Below are 18520 nucleotides of genomic sequence, written 5' to 3' on the forward strand. Positions count from 1 at the left end.
CAGCCAACGTAAGTCCTCCACGCTGTAGTAGACACATCTGGTCTGCATGAATGTGCGTTAGAGAGAGAGAGAGAGAGAGGGGGGACAATGCACAACAGCTACGGGCCAGCAGTACCTTTATTTGATCTGGAATTCCAATTAAGTCACAGGTATTAACCTCGGCTAAAGATCATCCAAGTTCAAGGTAACCCAACTACTTTTTGACACCTCTGAGTTTCAGATTTTACATCTAAAAAAATCTTTTACAGCCAAGATTTACAGTTTGTACACTTTATCAATACACCTGGAGAAACCCTGTAACATTCCTTCTGCAGCGGCTGATTGATGTCTATACAAAAATGTGGAGCAGCTCAGACACACGCTGGCCAGCTCTGGTCAGGTAAAACCTTTTAAATTTGCAGTTTTTACATTTTGTAAATATATATATTTATATTAACCATTTACAATCATGATTATACAACTCTAATTAGCAAAAAATGCAGGCACTTAACTTCCAGAACTTCCTTAGCGCCCATAAATAGGAAAAATGTCACCCATTTACATGTACATAACTACATAATAGTACTGTGTTTTAACATAAGCGCAGCCTCAAGTCTCTGATCGACCACAGTCCACAGTTACAGCCATAATAACAACGCTTGTTGCATATCACAGTCTGGCCGTCCGGAAAAGACAAGATTTAGGAAAAGAAAAAAAGAAATGTCTTTATGGTTTTAACAGATGTAGTGAACTTCGTAAATCTCCACACAGGCTACTACTGCCAGAGAGTTTTTAGACCAAGTCCTGGATCAGAAACAATTCACTGCATTGTTGAAGAAAAAAAGGACTCGGAAGACGAGAAAAGTTGTCCAAAGCAAGTCAAAAGATGAAAACTGAAGGACATGTTTCCTCTTGCAAACAGAGGTGACGATGAGCTCGGCCCACGCGTATCGAGTTGCACATGTGAGCTTGTAAAGTCACTTGTGTTCAGTACTGGTGTGATGAAAAATTAAAATGTAAAAACGTAACTCATAATCAAAAGGGCAGTTTCTATGAAAATCTACTGTGTCGCTCTCAGTCTGACCCACAACTTGAAAATATTCTCATCCTGCGTCTTTTGTTGCACATGGAGTCGCTTCACTGATCGTTTTCGACATGTGGGTTAAGACTGAACACTAATGAGCGGGAGACACTTTTCATAATGTGTAAAGGGACACTCTGTTGCATAGAACAGTAACTGCAAGTAAAACTGAGTCTTAAAAAAAAACTAAATTAATTTCAGTCCCCTCCCAAAAAGGGAATATTAAGCTTTTATGAACTCTCTGATTATTTATTTCAAAAAAGAGCAGCAATAAGAAGCAGAACTGCTCAAATCTCTCAGTCTGTAGTGTAAAAAGTGGTGCTGAGTTCAGGTGTCTGTCTGACACTCTTTATGTGACCGATCACTGCTTTAACAAGTCTTTGAGCACAGCTCCAGCACTGGCCTCGGCTGAGACCGGCACAGGCGTGAAGGTGGGCAGGGCGTCGGAGATGGGCTTCATCAGCAGGTGACCTCCTGAGCCGCCAGAGCTGGACCCAGCCAGCAGGGGCACGGCAGCGGAACGAGGGGCCAGGAAGGGATTAGACTCGCCGGCTCGCTTGCTTGCTCCTGCTGCAGCTCCTGTGAGGAGAGATGATTACATTTAAGGTCTGATGTGTCTTGGAATATAAGAGAAAGAGCTACGTCTCCCATCTGACATGACCGATTAAGCACACGAGAGAAAAAAAACATGCTGGCGGCGGTTCTTCCCAAACGGGTCATTCACCTGCGGCGGTGCTGGAAGCTGCGCCGCTGCTTGTTCTCTTCAGAGGCGGGACGCTCAGAGGCTTGATGTCATGGACCGGAAGCTTCAGAGCCGGCAGCGAAGGGGTCGACTCCATCTCCAAGAACTTAACAAACATCTCAGAGAAGGACTGCAACAACAGATTTTCAATAGAGATAATTCAGCGAGGAATTTGAGCTTTACTCTCCAAACAAGGGAGCCAGAATGAAAAGTTAGCTCCAGAACAGCATCCTGCTGAGGAGTCAGTGTTGAACACACTGCAGGAGGGCACATGCTTTGCAGCTGAAGAACAGTTTCCAACCAGCTCCTCTGCCGACACAAACGTGTATCTCCATCACTGCAGGAACCACAACGACTCAAGCTGTGTGTGTGGCCGTTTGTTGTTGCACTAAATTAAACGCAATATAGACTTTTATTTTGAAGGATACAGGTTAACACATATGGCGTATTTACTATATTTCTTCCTAAATATGTTGTAATGTCTTTTCATATAAAATGAAATGTTTGCTGTGTTTTGACAAAGCAGAAAAGCTGCACTAGACTTACCTAACTCTTCATTTTGGATATTTTTTTTCGCGTTTTCTCCACTTTCTTTACTGTCAGTGTTTTTGCCATAAGTTCCATTCAACAAGTGTAAAGTGAGCGTACAGATGCTTTTATATTTCGGAGCAAAGAATCCAATTTACTTCAACGCACAGACTTTCTAATCAGAAGAGCAGTATGGGGCAGGGCTGAAGTGCACTGCTGAGACCACGCTGGCCGGCATGGAGCAGGGTGTGACTCTGTTCATGGTGTTGCACAAGCACAGAGAACATGCTTGCTTTCCTTCTTTCTTTCCAGTAGCAGGTATGTTGGTTTAAGTACGGCTGTTTTTGTTTTTGTTGCTGCATTTGTCAGAAAGAATGTACGTTGGTCACTCTTGTACTTCATGAGAATATGGGAACAGCGTAGTATACTGTTTAAAATATAAACTAAGTGTCTCTGTGTTGAAACTTAGTGTGGTTTTTCTTACAGAGTTGAGTCCTTGGCCACTCGTGGGCCTCTGGGGAGTGTTTGGGACACTTTGAGCTCCTCTGCTTCCCAGCCAGCTTGACACCCATCCAGTAACGCCGTGCCGTCCGTCCTCTTCCAGCATCTGCAGATGGGACGTCAGGAAGCGTTGACAAATACTATTGGATTCTTACAAGCGCTAAAATCTTCAAATCATCACAGACACATGATATTTTATGACCAAGTGCGCAAAACAAGTTATTAACTCTTTTTTAAGAAAGCAAAGGGACGAGCAGTGCAGATACAGTGGAGCTTACAGTCTTGTACTGTTCATTCAGGCTATTGGCATACAGTTGGTTTCCTTCTGTTTTTAAAGAAGGAGTTGGATTATTTCAGTTTTAATTGCCCTTAGTTTCCTTTCTGCTTTCCACCTCTTTCTGGAAAATTATTTTGTGGACCTACTCACTGGTTATGATCATATACAGGCCCTCTGGTTCTCTGCTGACAGCCCACACTGCTAGAAGACATTTGTGGCTTTATCATTCGCTGTCATTCATACTCCCTAATCATCAACGTCATCTGCCTGGCAGGACTCAGCTGGACGGCCCCCATATATGGAGCTCACGGCTTTAGGCTAAAACAGACACTGGGGTGGGTGTTTGCTTCAGAGAGACTGATTCTGAAAAGTCGGCTGGTTTTGTGGGACACTTGGCTGGCGTAAATGCGAGCTGAATGGAAAATTTCAATAGCATTAACAGGAGATGAGGGAGAGATGAAAAAAAGTGAACCGACCTCCAGCGCAATAAAAATGGGTCTTCTGTGGAGTTGTAATCGCATTTGCCCCTCATCCTGTATCTGTTTTCCTTTAAGAGTGTTGGGTAATATACTTTGGAATTGTTGGATGGAGTCCCACAGGGCTCCTGCCAGAATAAGGAAATGCTTTCTTTTTCAGCTCTGACAGGATTTTCAGGGCTGCTGGAGTTAAAAAGCCTGTTTGAGCGTTGAGTGTTTGTCTCTGAAGGACGCCTTTAACTTAATTAAACATTTCAAAGGTGTAAAAAGGCTGGTTAACGTCTGTTGCTCTGTGTAATTCCCCCTTACACTGAACAAAAATGAAGCGTTTAATACAGTCTCAGATCTCGACAACTGCTGCATGAGCTGCTATTACATTTAGCACAGATTCGTGGTGCCCAGAGGATGAAGCCTGCTGACTTTGGTAAAGTCCTGACTTTTCCTCTAGCGGCTTTAAGTATGGACGATATTTTAGTTTGGGCAGTAATTTCACACACAGATAAAACTAGTAGCCTTTCCATGAGGAAATGTTAGCTTGCCAACATACTGAACAGACTCAACATTATACTCACTCAACACAAGCGTGTTAGCATTGAGCTCATTGTTGCCTGAGTACAGCTTCACAGAGAGGCACAACATGGCGGACTTTATCAATCTGCAGATGTGTCATGAATTTATTCCCATATGGCTTAGCACCACAAATATCACTCACTGACTGTTAACGCCATTGTACCGCAATCAACCTTGTATTACTAATACCACAATTTGCCCAGTGAATACTCTGAAAAGGCATACTCTAAATACTCTAAAGGAATCGCTCACCTTATCGATGTCTTCTCGGCTCAGTCCCAGAACACTTCCCATGAGCCTCAGCACATCGGCACGCTTTGTTTTAGGTGTGTGGAAGTATCCCAAGAACAGGTTACGCATCAGGACTCTGAAAACAGAACAGCATGAATAATAAGACATGATGTAATTCAAGACCTCAATTCCTTTTTCATAGCAGCTGCAGAGATTGAAAACAAATATGTCAGTGCGAGTATTTATCTACCTTTGTTTCACCAGGGAAACAGAGGTACACAAGCTTTATTTATAGCAATTCATGCATGTTACAGGTCGGAGGAGAATCCATCTCTTTGCCATAACTGTTGATGTCCTGAACTTCTTGCGAACTAAAACAGCATTATTTTCAGTTTTGTGACAATATATTTAAGGAGCAAATCCAAATGCTTTGTAAATGCTTTATGCAGCTCGAAGATGCAGGAACATTTTATCAGTCTATAAGGAAACACCAGATACTTTGTTTTCAATCACCAAATGCAGAGATAAATGGTTGCCTCCAACACTAATGTCACATTTTTAATCTGCACTGTGACTTTGTACAGTCCTTTGAAACTGTGAGAGAGTACGCCATGTGATTTCTGACAGTCCAATGAGAACCATATGGGTTCTTAATCATAATCTCATTTTGATTAAGCAAAAAGAATGCACGATTTAACCCAGATAGGAGTGAACTTACTTGTCTATCTTCCCCTCTGTGCTGTTCAGAAGGCTCATCAGCTTCCTCTGCGCCTCCTCCAACATCTCCTGTCTCACATCCACTGCAACACACAGATACATGCATTTAAATCTTTTGAGGTGATATTCATGTACCTGTTCCTCCAGTTTGTGCCTTTCATGGTCTAACAAGACCGTCTTTGAATAGTTCTGTTCTGTTCTGAAGGCGTTTCAGAAGACTCAAAGACTCTTCTGGCCCCCCTGCATGAAAAAATATTCGGTCCGCTGCAAGATTAAGAAGATTTCCAATCCATTTCAAATTGCGATTCCACTTACCGGCCATGTAATCAGAAACATACAAGCAAAATATCAAAACTTAATCTGATAATATTTGCTTGCAATTTGGTTGGTATTGGAAAATTCAGATGGAAATCTGAAGATCCTCAGCAATTTATTTTTCAAAGCAGATTCTTGTTAAGTAGACAGGGGATATGCATACCAAATTCAGGCCTGTGAATCTGGACGTTCTCACAGCTAACCAGCTATTAATAGACCCAGTGTAATTTTTCCATAGGTGACTGATTTGTAAAGCAAACATATAGTCTCATATCTGAACAAACCCAAAGATTGAACAGCCAGAGACGGGTGAGAAAAGAAACAGTCTGAGAATGTGCTGTGATGTAATGGTCGCACTGAGTCTGAGCGTGATAAGAATGAAATCTGCTGAGTGTGACTTAGTTGAGCGTAACTTATTTAGTTTGGACTCTCTTATTCAGACTATGATAACAACATGTCCTCACTAAAATAAAATTATGAGAAGAAAAAAAAGAGGCCGGCGTTCAAAGGCTTCCGGGAGAGAAAAAGGCAGGAAATTATGGAAAATGCATCCCACAGCATCTTAAACACTGAAGGACAGTGCAGCGGCCTTTGAACCAAGCAGGCATAAAAAATACTTCATTCATTTTATTGCAGCCTTTTGAAGATCGTTTCATTCTGCTGTAAAAACAGAAGCTGCGGCTCACCTTGTTTTTTCAGCTCTTCAATTTGCTCCTCCTTTAGATCGAGCTGATCGGTGAGACGGGACGCTGAATCGAGAGCAGCATTGGCTTCATCGAGGTTAACCTGACATGGAGCAGGAGAACATCAGTCATCATCGCTTTCACATAAACTGCAGCTTTAGCTGCCATCAAGAAATATGTTGACAGCAGGTTCTCTGATCAGTTATTGATCATTGGTTTACCTGTAGAGCAGAAGCTTGGTCTTCCAGACGCTGAGCTTTTCTCCTCCACTCCTCCTTCTCCTTCTTGTGCTTCTCAAGCTCTGCTGAGTACATGGCTTTCTCTTCTGATAGAGGAAGAGACAATAAAAATATTACTACAGGTAATGTGAAATTTTAGAGCCTTTTTAATAACTATGGCCAGGATTTTTGATTTTATGAAAAAATTCTACTACAACTACAAACAATGTGTGCAATGTAATCGTGAAGAGCAACACAGCTGGAGCATCTGACTTGCCTTGCTGAAACTGCTCTAGCACCATCTGCAGGTTGGAGAGCGACACTGCGTACTGGTTGACTTGCTCCTGAGACGTCCTGAGATGGACAAGTGCATCGTCCCTCTGCTTCACCACTCCGCTCAGTTGCTCCTGCAGAGACTCCACCTGCATGCTGGCCTGTTGGCTGGAACAAACAAACAAACAAAAACAGAAAGAATGATTTTAAATAGTTAATTTAAGCCAAGTACAAACCAGAGGAAGGCCCGTAGATAAAAATAAGTTCTTAGAGGTATTTAAGAGTGGGAAACCGACTTTGTCTGAGATGTTCAGAGTAGGAGATTTGACAGCTGAAACGCTCAGGACAGCAGCGGGGGTTGACACTATTGCTGAATAAGGCCATACTGCTCTGAGGGCAAAGTGAGGATGTCATGCCTCATCAGCCTCAGTGGAGGTTAAATACTCAGCAGTAAAATTTAAAAAATGGACAGCCAGTGGATTGCTGTCTATTGCTGGAACATTTTACCTAAAATCATTCAACTGGAGGATTTTTTTTGCATGTCTAGTATTCAATATCAGAGACAAAACATAATTCACGACACTTCTGTATCATCAGTCTCTACTGGGACATACTGTTGCACGTTATCTGTCTAACAGTGGCATTAAAGCAGATAACTGGAAAATAATAGGGAAGCAAAGTTAGAGCCTTGAGGGATCCCACTAGAGTGGGACACCAGAGGAGAGGGTCAGGCTAGCTCATTGTCACCTCATTTTTCTGATACAATTCTTTAAAATATCATGTTCCAATGTGTGATCCTACCAGTTCTGTAATAAAGTCAGTGTGGTTAATTAATGTGGTAAGTGTATCCAGTACAGCTGAAATGCATTTAGCTATTTTTTAGGGCATTTGCACTTTTTTTTTTCTCTTAAACTGAGTCACCATGGTACCTTTTTTAAAGCATTACTAATATTCTCAATTCAGAATGACATGCAAGTCATATACAACATCTAAACCATGGCAAAAAAAAAAAAATGCAGCAATGTCCCTGATTATTTCATTTGTAACTAACCTGGCATTCTCCACAGCACTCGAAGACGTGGCCAGTTTCTCGTCCAGCAGCGCCACCCTCCTGCGTAGCTCGGTCTCCCTGTCCTCTGCGGCGAGGGCCTCCCTCGTGTACGAATCCTCGATCTCCAAGAGGTGATTACGCAACCTCTCCAGCTCCAAGTTGAGCCGCTGTTCTTTATCCCGCATATGCTGAAGCTGTGAAGCAAACAGAACATGTACAGATCTGTGAGAAACACCACAGTGACACTGATCCCTAAACTCTCGTCAGCACGCTTAAAAAAACAATTTATGGATTTTAAAGTTTAGATTGGACAACTTGATTCATAACGTGCGTTTACGAGACCGGACAACATGCTCATGAGCAAACAACAGACGGAAAACCTTTGCAGTTGAAATAAAAAGGGCAGTGAGTTAGTGTCATCGGTCCTCCTACCTCACTTTGTAGTGCAGTGGTTTCCATTTGTTTTTGCTTGAGTGCCATCATCACTTGATCCCTTTCCTGCTGGAACGCCACAGCTTTCTCCTGCATGGACTTCATCTCATTCAAGAGCTGATTCAGCTCGCCAGACTTACCCTGCATCACAGCATCGACAGAGTATATCACAAATGTAACTATATATAACTCTATCTATAAAGTGATTCTGATGGATACTTTCAAAAGAAACAAAAATATTAAGTCCAAAGTCTTAGTTTCCATCTCACCTGCTCTTTGTCCTTCAGCATCTTCTCCACAGTTGCAGCCTTCTCACTCACTGCACTCAGCTCAAACTCCTTCTCTCTCAGCAGGAGGGAAACCTGCATGTTGGTTTCCTGCAGCGCTCTGAACTCCGACTCTTTCTCTCGAGAGCGAGAAACTATCAGCTCGTTCTCCTCCTTCAGCTTCTTCCCGTCCATTTCCAGAATAAGAGCACGTTCCTTCAGGTTGGTCACGGCCTGCTTCAGCACCTCGTTGTCATTCTCACGGTTACGCAGAGCCTCGCTGACCTGACCTAACTGGTCGCCTTTGGTTTTGATGAGCAGGTCTTTCTCCCTCACAGACCTCTGCAGGGCATCCAGCCTCTCTCTGACCTGTCGAATCTGCTCAGCCTGACTTCTCTGCTCGCTCTCTGAGGCAGATGCTGAGTTGGAGAGCCGCTGGTTGTTCTCCTGAATGGTCCTGATCACGTTTTCCTTCTCAGCCAGCTGAGCTTGCAATCGTAGAAGTTCTTCCTGCAGTTTGTCATTGTTTACTGTTGGAGACGTTTGGTGGCTTGGGGCATCAGCTGTGAGAGAAGGTCCACTGGACTGAGCGGCTACGACTTCGGGAGTCTGTGCCACGCTGTCCAGTTTACCCAGCAGGACCTCCTTGGTGGTGCTGAGCTGACTGATGGTCTGCTGGACCTGAGCTAGTTCCTGACTCAGACTTCCCAGCTTCCTTTCCTTCTGCTCATAGCTCTGGATCAGTCGAGTGTAGTCCACTGTCAGCTTGGAGCTGCAGTCGCTGTCAGCAGAGACCTGACCCTGTAGTTTGATCAGCTCCTCCTGCAGCTGAGCTGACTCGTGCTGCATGTTCTTGACTGTGGTGATCACCTGCTGCTTCCACTCCTCCATCTTCTTCACCTGCTGTTTCAGTGTGTCCCTCTCCTGCAGCAGCTCCTCAAACTGATTGCTGCTGACGCCCCCGGAGCCAGCACCGGACTCTCCTCCGGAGGCCTGAAGGACGGTTACCAGGGTTTGGCACTTCTGGGTCAATGCATCAATCTCAATGTCCTTCTCTCTGATGATGCGGGACAGGTTCTGGATGGTCTCCTTGAACATCTCTTGGCTTCCTGAGGGGTCACTCATGTTGGAGAGACGTTGGTTCTCCTGCTGAAGCTTCAACAGGGCTGCCTCCTTCCCTGCCATGATATCCATGAGACGGTGATGGTCAGAGCGAAGCTGGCTGTTCTCTCTGGTTTTCTCGTTTAGCACGGCTAGCACTTGCTCTCTCTCCACAGCGTATGCTTGCAGTTGCTGCTGTAGGAACATGACATCCTGGCTGTGTCCACCACCTACGCCCATGGAAACTCTGGCATGAAGAGCCTGGATCTCCAGATCCTTTTGCATTATCATCTGGGACAGTTTTCCCACTTCATCACGAGACACCACCAGCTGATCCAGCTGTCTGGTCAATGAGAGGTTCTTCTCATTCAGCTGGCTGATCTCAGTCTCTTTCTCCTTGATGCCTCTCACCAGTTTTTCTATTTCTACCTTGGACAAGTCGTGTTTCTCGTTGCCACTCTCCTGATTTAAAGTCTGGGTCTTCTCCTCCTGCAGAATGACCTCTCCCTGCACAGGGGGGGAATCAGCACGTCCCTGACTCTCACTGAGTCCATCTACTGTCTGCTGGAGACGGGATATCTCTTCATCTCTGGCATGGATGAGTCTGTCATAGTTAAGTGTGGTCTGCTGATGACGAGCATGAGCCTGCTCAAGCTCGCTCTGCTGAGCCTGGAGAGACTGCTGTGACATAAGGAGAGAGGCCTGCTGCTCTTCCACAGTTCTCCTCAGAGTCTGGACCTCCTCGTCCAGACCATTCCTGGAGGCCTTGAGCTGCGTGATCTCAGTTTCCAGCTCTGTGATGATATCTAAGGTCCTGGGCTCAGCCAGAGACTGAGGCCTGCTTTGCTGATCCCTGAGTCGATCGATCTCTTCTTTCAAATGACTATTCTCCTCCTTCATAACCCCCAACTGTTTATCCTTCTCCTCTAGTGCCAGTCTGAGAGCGTCCGCTTCCTTTGACATGACTGTAATACTATTGTCCATCTCTTTCTGCAAGTCGGAAGCATTTTGTTTTAAAGTCTCCACAAAGACGTCTTTTTCCTGCAGCAAGTCTGTAAGCTGCTTCTGCCCTGCAACTGTGATGGAAAGCATCTCATTGGTGTCTCTGTGGTCAGACGCCAACTGCTCCATGTCTCTTTTTAGCTGAGCTATCTCCAAGTCTTTCTCCTGATTGAGTTTGATGGCTCGCTCATGCTCCGTCTGTAAAGCGGAGGCATCCATGGAGCGGGCTCGTGTCAGCTCCTCGATGGTCTGCTGGTACTGTTTTGCCCGCTCCGTCAGTGTGCTCTCAGTCTGCATCAGTTCACCCTCTAGTTGACTTTTCTCCAGCTTCAGAGCTTCGATACGAGTGTCCTTCTCCCGTACTGTCCTGTTCAGGGCTGCCTGGCTTTCCTTCACCTGCTTGGTCAGTTCGTCACTTTTACTCAGAGCCTGCTCACCCTCTGCCTTCAACCTTTTGTTCTCCATCTTCAACTCATAGGCCTCAGACATCGCCTTCTCGTGAGAGCTCTTCATCTCATTCATTTCTTTCCTGAGGTCTGACAACTCCCTCTCCTTCTCTGCTCGCTTCTCTTTAGTTCCCTGGGCCTCAGCTCCTCTATCCCCTGCTTGATGCAGCTCCGCTTTGGCAACAGACATCCGCTCCTCCCTCTCCTGCAAAGTCTTCTTCAGCTCTGCGATTTCCCTACGTGCCTCCCTGTTTTGCTCCTGTGCATGACCCAATTTGTCTTTCAGCTCCTTCACTGACCTTTCCAACTGCTGTTTGCCCATATGCAGCTCATTGAGGGTGAAGGCGCTCTGGCTGGTTTTCTCTTTTTGGGTCTCCAGTTCTTGCTTCAGTGCCTCATTTTTGTCTTTGGTTGCGTTCAGCTCTGCGGTCAGGCTTGTCAGTTCTGACTCTGACTTCTTCAGCTGTCCAGAGAGCTGCTCCTTCACCGAGATCATGTGCTAGAGACACAAAAAGTAATAACAAGTAAGCAGAAAGTTTGGTATACATGGTTTCAGTTTTATTACCACAAAGTGAGAGAGGTTTGGGTTTAAAGCCATAGATATTAACAGCCATATGTCATATGCATGCCCTTTGTAAAGCACTTTGTAATTGCTGATAAAATCTAAATAATTCTAAGTAAAAAGGCATCAGGCCACCATGGCCAGTCAGACCTGTGTTGCTTCCTGGTTTTGTCGGTCTAGTTCCTCCAGTTCAGACATCAGGGTATCCCGTTCCTCCTCAGTGTTTCTCAGGGCCTTTTCTCTCCTCTCCATCTCTGCCTTCAGATGCTCCACTGACTCTGATTCATCACACTTGGCCGCATTATTGCTCACTATTTCTTCCTCCGCAATCTTTAGTCTTTCTTGCAGATTCAGCTGTGAAAAGAAAACCACAAAAATCAAATTACAGTCCAGGAATGTATGGATAATCAACCTCAATCATCCACACAGTACACTTCTTATATGCCACTATTAACATCAGGAACCAGCAAGTGTAAGTCAACTCTAATCACTCTCCATGTGAGTTCTGACATTTTAAGTTCTACCCGTAACGCAAGTATGATACTGTAATAAGCTTAAAATAAGTATGTAGAAAACTGTTTTGGGCAGCCTGTGGTGAAACTCGGGTAAACAAACCTTTTCTTGCTCGAGGACGTCCTTTTCCTGTCTCAATGTCCCAATAATCGTATTCAGTTCTAAGATGTCCGCATGCTCAACTTCTTCCTTTGGTCCTGCCTAATTATCAAAAGATCAATAAACCAGGGGATTAAATAATCAAAACTCACCATTAGTACATTATTAATATTAAACATGATGTACTGTTGATGATTTAGGTTCACACTTACTGCAGCCAGGCTATTCAGTCTCTCGATTTCTTTTTCTGAAGCTGGAGAGTAGAAATCTTAGTTAATATGCAGGTTAAGAAGGAAAACAACATATAAGGAGTCTGAGATAACATTCTGTGTCTGTGCAACACTGATTTGAGGTCACAGCATTAATTAAGCCGATGAGAAACAACAGAAGCTGTCAATATAATGAAAGTATACCTGCAAGGTTTTTTCTCAACACTTGGATCTCGTGGTCTAGCTGGGCTTTCTGCAGAGCCTTCCCTTCCTGCTCTTGGACTCGGGCCTGCAGCTCACTGACGGAGGCCTGCAATCGCGTGTAGTTCTGCAGCAGCCCAGCGTTTTCTTCCTGGGCTTCATCTTTCTCCAGCTGCAGCGAGGCCTGTTTCCTCTGCTCCTCCTCCAGGCTGGCAGACAGCTCGGCCAGCTGCTTTTCCTGCTGATTGGCTGCTTCCTGCAGTGAGTTTATTGTTTTCTGGAGTTCAAGCAGCTTGGCGGCATCTGCTGGGGAAGTGGCTTGAACTCCTCCTGGAGAGAAGGATAAATTTGTGTGTTGTATCCAAGTAGACACTAAACTAAACACTGACTGGAAGTATAAAACACAATCCTCAGTGAAATTTCTGAATCTAAAAATTTACAAAAACAACTAGTAAAGTTGGGCTAACCACTCTGAATCTGTTCCTCCAGCTCCTCTATCCTCTCCTCGTACTCTGCTAATTCGTCTCTATGGCGGCGTGTGATGTCGGCCATCTTCTGCCGATGGGCGTCCTGCAGGGCGGCCAGTTCGTGCTGGTGTTCATCAACCTCACGACTCATCTCCTCTCGCAGATCCTGTCCCAAAGCAGCAATAAAATCAAAGTTGGAGTCTCAGTGCCAAAATTCTTCTGTGGAAATTCTTCTCAGCAGGCTGCTGTCTTAAATTATTTACACCTGCATTGTTTTCAATGAGGGAAGTGAAAACAACCTGTAAACACAACGCTCACATGTTCAGCATAGCAAACAACTGCTTATCTACACATCGAGCAACATTAGCATCCAGTTGGAATCCTGTTACCAGTTACGTAATCCAACATTCATGCTCTCTTTTCAGTTTATCAAAGCTATTTTACTGAAAACAGCTGCCAGCTGCGTCAGACTAGAAATAATGTAGATGAAAGTGAAACAGTAAGAGAGAGAGAGAGACCAGAGTGGAGTAATACAAGCAACCTCATACACCTACAAACTGTCATTTAATCCTTTGATAATATACTGATTATAGCAGCTTCAAGATTTGAATTTGAATTTATTCTGGCAACAGTGAAAAACTTACCGTAATAGTTCTCTGAAGTTTGAGAATCTCCCCCTGGTCTCCGTTACCAGCTCCTGCTGCTGCTGACGTCTGAAATGGACAAAAACCACAAGTGTGTGACCTCCAGAGCGACACAAGTAAAATTAAGTTTATTTTATTCTACATCAACATAAAAACTGTGCGGCTGTGCACTGGTGTTTCAAATTTAAATATTTAAATGAAAGCAGGTTAAGAAGACTGTCCATTTGAAGTAAAATGAAAAAAATATTGTTTGTTTAACTTGTCCACACAGAAACAGAAACATAAAAACAGGGTATAAAAAGTTGTGATTTTCCAAAATAACGCAGAGTATTTCTTGCTAAAAAACAGTTAAACACATGACCACTTATAAAACCACAAATTGTCATGTAACACATCAACTGAGCTAATGTTACCCATGCAGACAAAGTGAATAAGTGTATTTTCCAAAGCGCCGAACCGTTCCTTAACCTCTCCCATCTGTCCTGTTTGATGATCAATTTCTCATCATCATTACCTGAGAAATTCGTCTCCAGTGAGCCACCTCTGCCTCCAGACGAGTCACTTCAGTCGACAGCCGGTTGATCTCCTGCTGCGACCAGATGACGTCGCTGAGGTCCATTTCGTCGCCGTGGAAGCCCTGGTGGGACCCTGAGGGCCGTGACAGGAAGGAGGAAACAGAAGAGGACGTAGTGGTTGAGGAAGTGGTAGTGATGGGCAGCAGCGCGGGACCGGCTGAGGCAGACTGAGCCGACTGCTGTAGCTTCTGGACCTCTTCCTGTAGTCCACTCTGCCGAGCTTTCAGGTGACTGATCTCTACCTGGGGAGACATTAGAGATTGCACTTAATTATCTAATTACATGTGGTCATAGGGATTTGCTTTGATTCTAAATACAAATGTCCATACATCTTTCTGTTGCAGAAGGGTTCGATATTCTCCAGACTGTCTTTTAATCTGAATCTCCGACGCCTCCAGCTTCTCCTCGAGCTCGGCATGCAGCGTTCTTAACCTGTCAGACTGCAACAGAGAAAGAGAGAGAGAAAAGGGGAGGAAGTTAACAACATGGAAACAGAGAAAAGTAACATTTTTTTCTTGTCGCCTGTACTGTAAGGGGCTCAGAGGCCAAGTACAGAGCAGCCCCCCTGGAGCTTAGACAGATGCTAAGTGGCACCTAAAGGGCTGGATGCTACTGAAGATCCAAACCACACAAGTCTGAGCCTGAGGTTCACATGCCTTTCTCACAGGATACATCCGACTTCCAACACAGGGGTAAATAACGGCTGCATCCCATTTAGGTTTGTCAGTTTAAGGAGCCTGATATAGTGCAAGATGGATTACAGTGATACTGTTGTTCCTGCTAGACAGATAGATAGATATACTTTATTGATCCCAGGCTGGGAAATTTCCTATGTTTTATTTTTTTTGGTTTGTCAATTTGCTATGACGAACCAAAAAAAAAAATCTACGCTGAGAAAAGCATTTCATCCCTTTACTTTGACCTTGAGCAAACAAAGAATCTCACCTCAGATTTCTGAGTGGCAAATGCAGCCTCGAGTTCAGCCAACCTGGAATTGGACACCTGCAGCTCTGTGGCAGCATCTGTCGGGTATAAATAAACAGCACTGAGAATAACAGGAGATGCATGAGACATCATTTTTCACAGGTCAATGCGAAAACAGGCAGCAGCAGGAACACAAGCACAACCAACAAGTTTTTCTCATGTGCACACAGTAAAAGAAACTTTCTGCTAACTGGTGACTCTTTTTCTCTTCACTGTCTTGGTGACACACAGACCTGCTTAACACACCTCACGTGACAAACAGACACACACATAGCTGAGCAGGCCAACATTTCCTGAGATCCTGCAATGTGATCTTAACAGCCGACCTAAACTCAGCCAACGCATAACACTCATTACTGCACAAGCTTAACTGAAGCCTATGGGCAAATCTAGTTCCACTTTAATATCCTCTTTATTCAAAACACCACACCAAAAAACACACAAAAACAAAACATAAAAGATGGATTTAAGGCCTGACATGCAGAATGCTTCCCAGCTGGCCTGGTGTTCGGCACTCACTGATAAGAATTCACACTTTTGATTTTTGACTGAGCTGTGAGTTGGAGATCTGCGACCAAAGTTCTCTTTGCGTCAATGCTTTAGCACTCGTTGTCTGTTTGTTTCACACTCACAGCACATTTGTGTTTAATTGGCCAAATGTGATGGAGAAGTTTTGATTGAATCTCCATAATTTATAAATTCTGACCTCAAAAAATACCTATGAGGTCAGACAAAGGTTGAGACCTGGCGGTAACAACAATGTTGACAACATTTGAAGACTGTTAACAACAAATGAGGGAGTGACTGGATCGGTAGAGAATATTTACTTGACATTTTCCACCTCAACAACTTTTATTCTGTACTTAAACTTCCAATGACAAGGCTACCATGGATGACAGTATGACTAGCGTACATGATGGAAACACTTTTCCACCAGTCTGTTAAAACAAACACTTCTACAAGTCGCTGCACATGCATGAAGATGACAGGAATCAGTAATGGACAAACATGAACAGGGATCAAGAACAATGACGCTTCGAATGAAAGCAGCCATTGTTTTTAGCCGACACAAGCAAGAGGACTTCAATCTGTTTTCCAAACTCCGTGGTGCCATAAAGTGATGCCGACAGGAAGAGGCTTGTGCGGTGTAACAGACTTGGAAAAAGCAGCAGAGCTCGACCCTGTGTTTAACAAACTGTTATGTAATCTTGTGTGTTCAGTTTGCCTGAAGCACAGAGGCTGCAGAAATATGGCTTCTTCTGGCTTCTACACATTGTCACTAAAGATATGGAAAAGGCTGAATACGTAAAGGAAACACAAACTTAAAATTAAACACTCTTGCCATGCCGCTAGCCAGCCATTCTGTGTCAACAGAGCAACAACAGAAGAGGGAGTTCTCATGTTTATCTACTAATCCACCACAGAACAAAGCAGCTGCTCACATTAACGAACTCAGTGCAATAAAGTTTGTTTTCTCCGTTAACCGAGTCTGTTGCTTACTGCTGTCACGTCATATGCTGGGACATGTGGACTGCTGCTCATGCTCACACTTCTCTGAATGGCTCATATTTAGGCTCATCATCATAATTAGTCTATATGAGAAATGTATGGAACTTATTTTACTATAAATGGCCTTCAATCAATGGCTTCATTAGAAACAGTCCCTGGTAGCTCTAATCTGGCACTCAAAGCACAGGACATACTGCAAACACTCAGACATATATAAAGACATATATTTTGAAAAATGATTATTATTATTATTGATTCCGAGCTACTAGCTGGCTGTATCTCCTAAACAGGTGTAAAGTGGTCTTTTGTTAAGATGTTAAAAGTCAACCACATATTCTGAGGGGCATCCAGTTTGTAGATGCCTTTTCATCCTGTAAATGAGCTGTTATGTTATTTCTGTTCAGTGAATTGCAGGCGGTCAGGCTTGCTCGGCTTGCTTCTTCCCTGAACTGAACTAATAATTTGCTCCCAGTTACTTCCAGTCCTACTGTGTTCCTGAATGCCTTAAGATGTCTACCAGTTTTCACATCGCTTACAGAAGAATGGACAAACCTTCTTGATAGTTTTCCGGTTACAGAATCATTTCTGATAATGTAAGCAATTTCGTTTAAGTCATTTTATCTTCTGCGTCCTTTTATCTTACAACCTGCAACACCCGAGAAACCGAAGGCACCTTTAATAGGTGTTTCATTTCAGGCTGGTACTTCGGAACCGTCAAACAGCTCATGCATGTTCACAAAAAATAAATTCACTGCTTTTATAAACCAGAAAAGTGGGCTCTCTGCAACACACATGTAATTCAGAAACTTGAGTCTGATGATGTGGCTAACAAAGAAAAAAACACGAGCACGCACTCACCTCCTACTTCTTCCACTCCTTCCAGTAACATGTCTTTGGTAAAGTTTGATATCTGTCCGGTGAAAGACGACAGGCTCCCACCGACCTGGCCCAGAGACTGACCGAGGCCGGAGCCGAGTCCACCCAGCCACGATGCCATCCTCAGGAGGGCTACCAACCAAACAAAAACAAAGCAGGGCCGGACACAGCTAGGGGGGCTAGCCTAGCTTTGACTGCAGAGGTAACAAAGTCAACCTGGTCATTCAGCTCAGCTGTGAACTCGATACCAGAGAGGCGCCGTTTACTGCAAAAATCCACCACTCAGATCTTCCGAACCGAAGTCGCTTTTCAGGCTGACACGCTCGTTTAGCAAAGACTCCGGCTAGTAACAGCTGACGGTTTGCCTGACGGAATTTGTGAAGACAAACGAGCTAAGCGACGTTTTATCGCCGCCAGACCGCTGCTAGCTCACATTAAGGCCTTATGCCGAAGTCTGTGTCATCCACACTAAGCCTGAGATGTGTTTTCAGCAGTTTCTGTCTGGTCTACACACTACAGCGCACAGAAAGTGCCACCTCAACTGCAGCCATTATCAGCTGCTCGGCTCCGGCGATGGCTGTCAGGTTTGACGTGGACACAGAGAGCGGCAGCGGTGCATTGTGGGATACTGGAGGACCAACAAATTCGAGTTGCGTGCAAGAACCACGAGAGCTTGTTTCGTGTGTTTATTTCTTGACATTATACTTATTTTTTTGTCTTGCAGTGTTAGGATACAGGATATTAAGATGAAAAATGTTTCGTGGAAAATGTACAATGTAAAAATATTTACTGGTATGTACATTAAAATCGATTTCTCGATTTTGAATAGTTCTAAATAAAAATAAATCACAGTGAACCCAGATGTTATATTTGTAGTGTCTTATTTATATTGTTGTTATTACAGATTTGGTAAAAATATCCAACGTTAGCTTTGGAGTGAGTATGTTCCCCTCATATTAATAAAAACTGGATAAAGAGTAATTAAAGTTTTC

General features: G+C 44.0%; 1 protein-coding gene across 1 annotated transcript; it reads right to left on the reverse strand.

Moving 5' to 3' along the window:
- Positions 1–99: 99 nt before the first annotated feature.
- Positions 100–18382, reverse strand: trip11 (thyroid hormone receptor interactor 11). The gene is made up of 21 exons (XM_046412408.1): positions 17511–18382; positions 15105–15181; positions 14489–14599; positions 14099–14401; positions 13585–13653; positions 12941–13106; positions 12477–12803; positions 12276–12316; positions 12067–12165; positions 11602–11805; positions 8344–11388; positions 8075–8215; positions 7643–7836; positions 6596–6759; positions 6322–6425; positions 6104–6203; positions 5104–5185; positions 4407–4521; positions 2815–2937; positions 1785–1932; positions 100–1639 (listed from the first exon to the last, which is right to left on the reverse strand). The coding sequence occupies exons 1-21, from the start codon at positions 17647–17649 to the stop codon at positions 1422–1424; spliced, it is 5970 nt and encodes a 1989-aa protein (XP_046268364.1). The 5' UTR covers positions 17650–18382; the 3' UTR covers positions 100–1421.
- Positions 18383–18520: the final 138 nt, after the last annotated feature.

Source organism: Scatophagus argus, chromosome 15, assembly GCF_020382885.2.
Source record: "Scatophagus argus isolate fScaArg1 chromosome 15, fScaArg1.pri, whole genome shotgun sequence".
NCBI lineage: Eukaryota > Metazoa > Chordata > Actinopteri > Scatophagidae > Scatophagus > Scatophagus argus.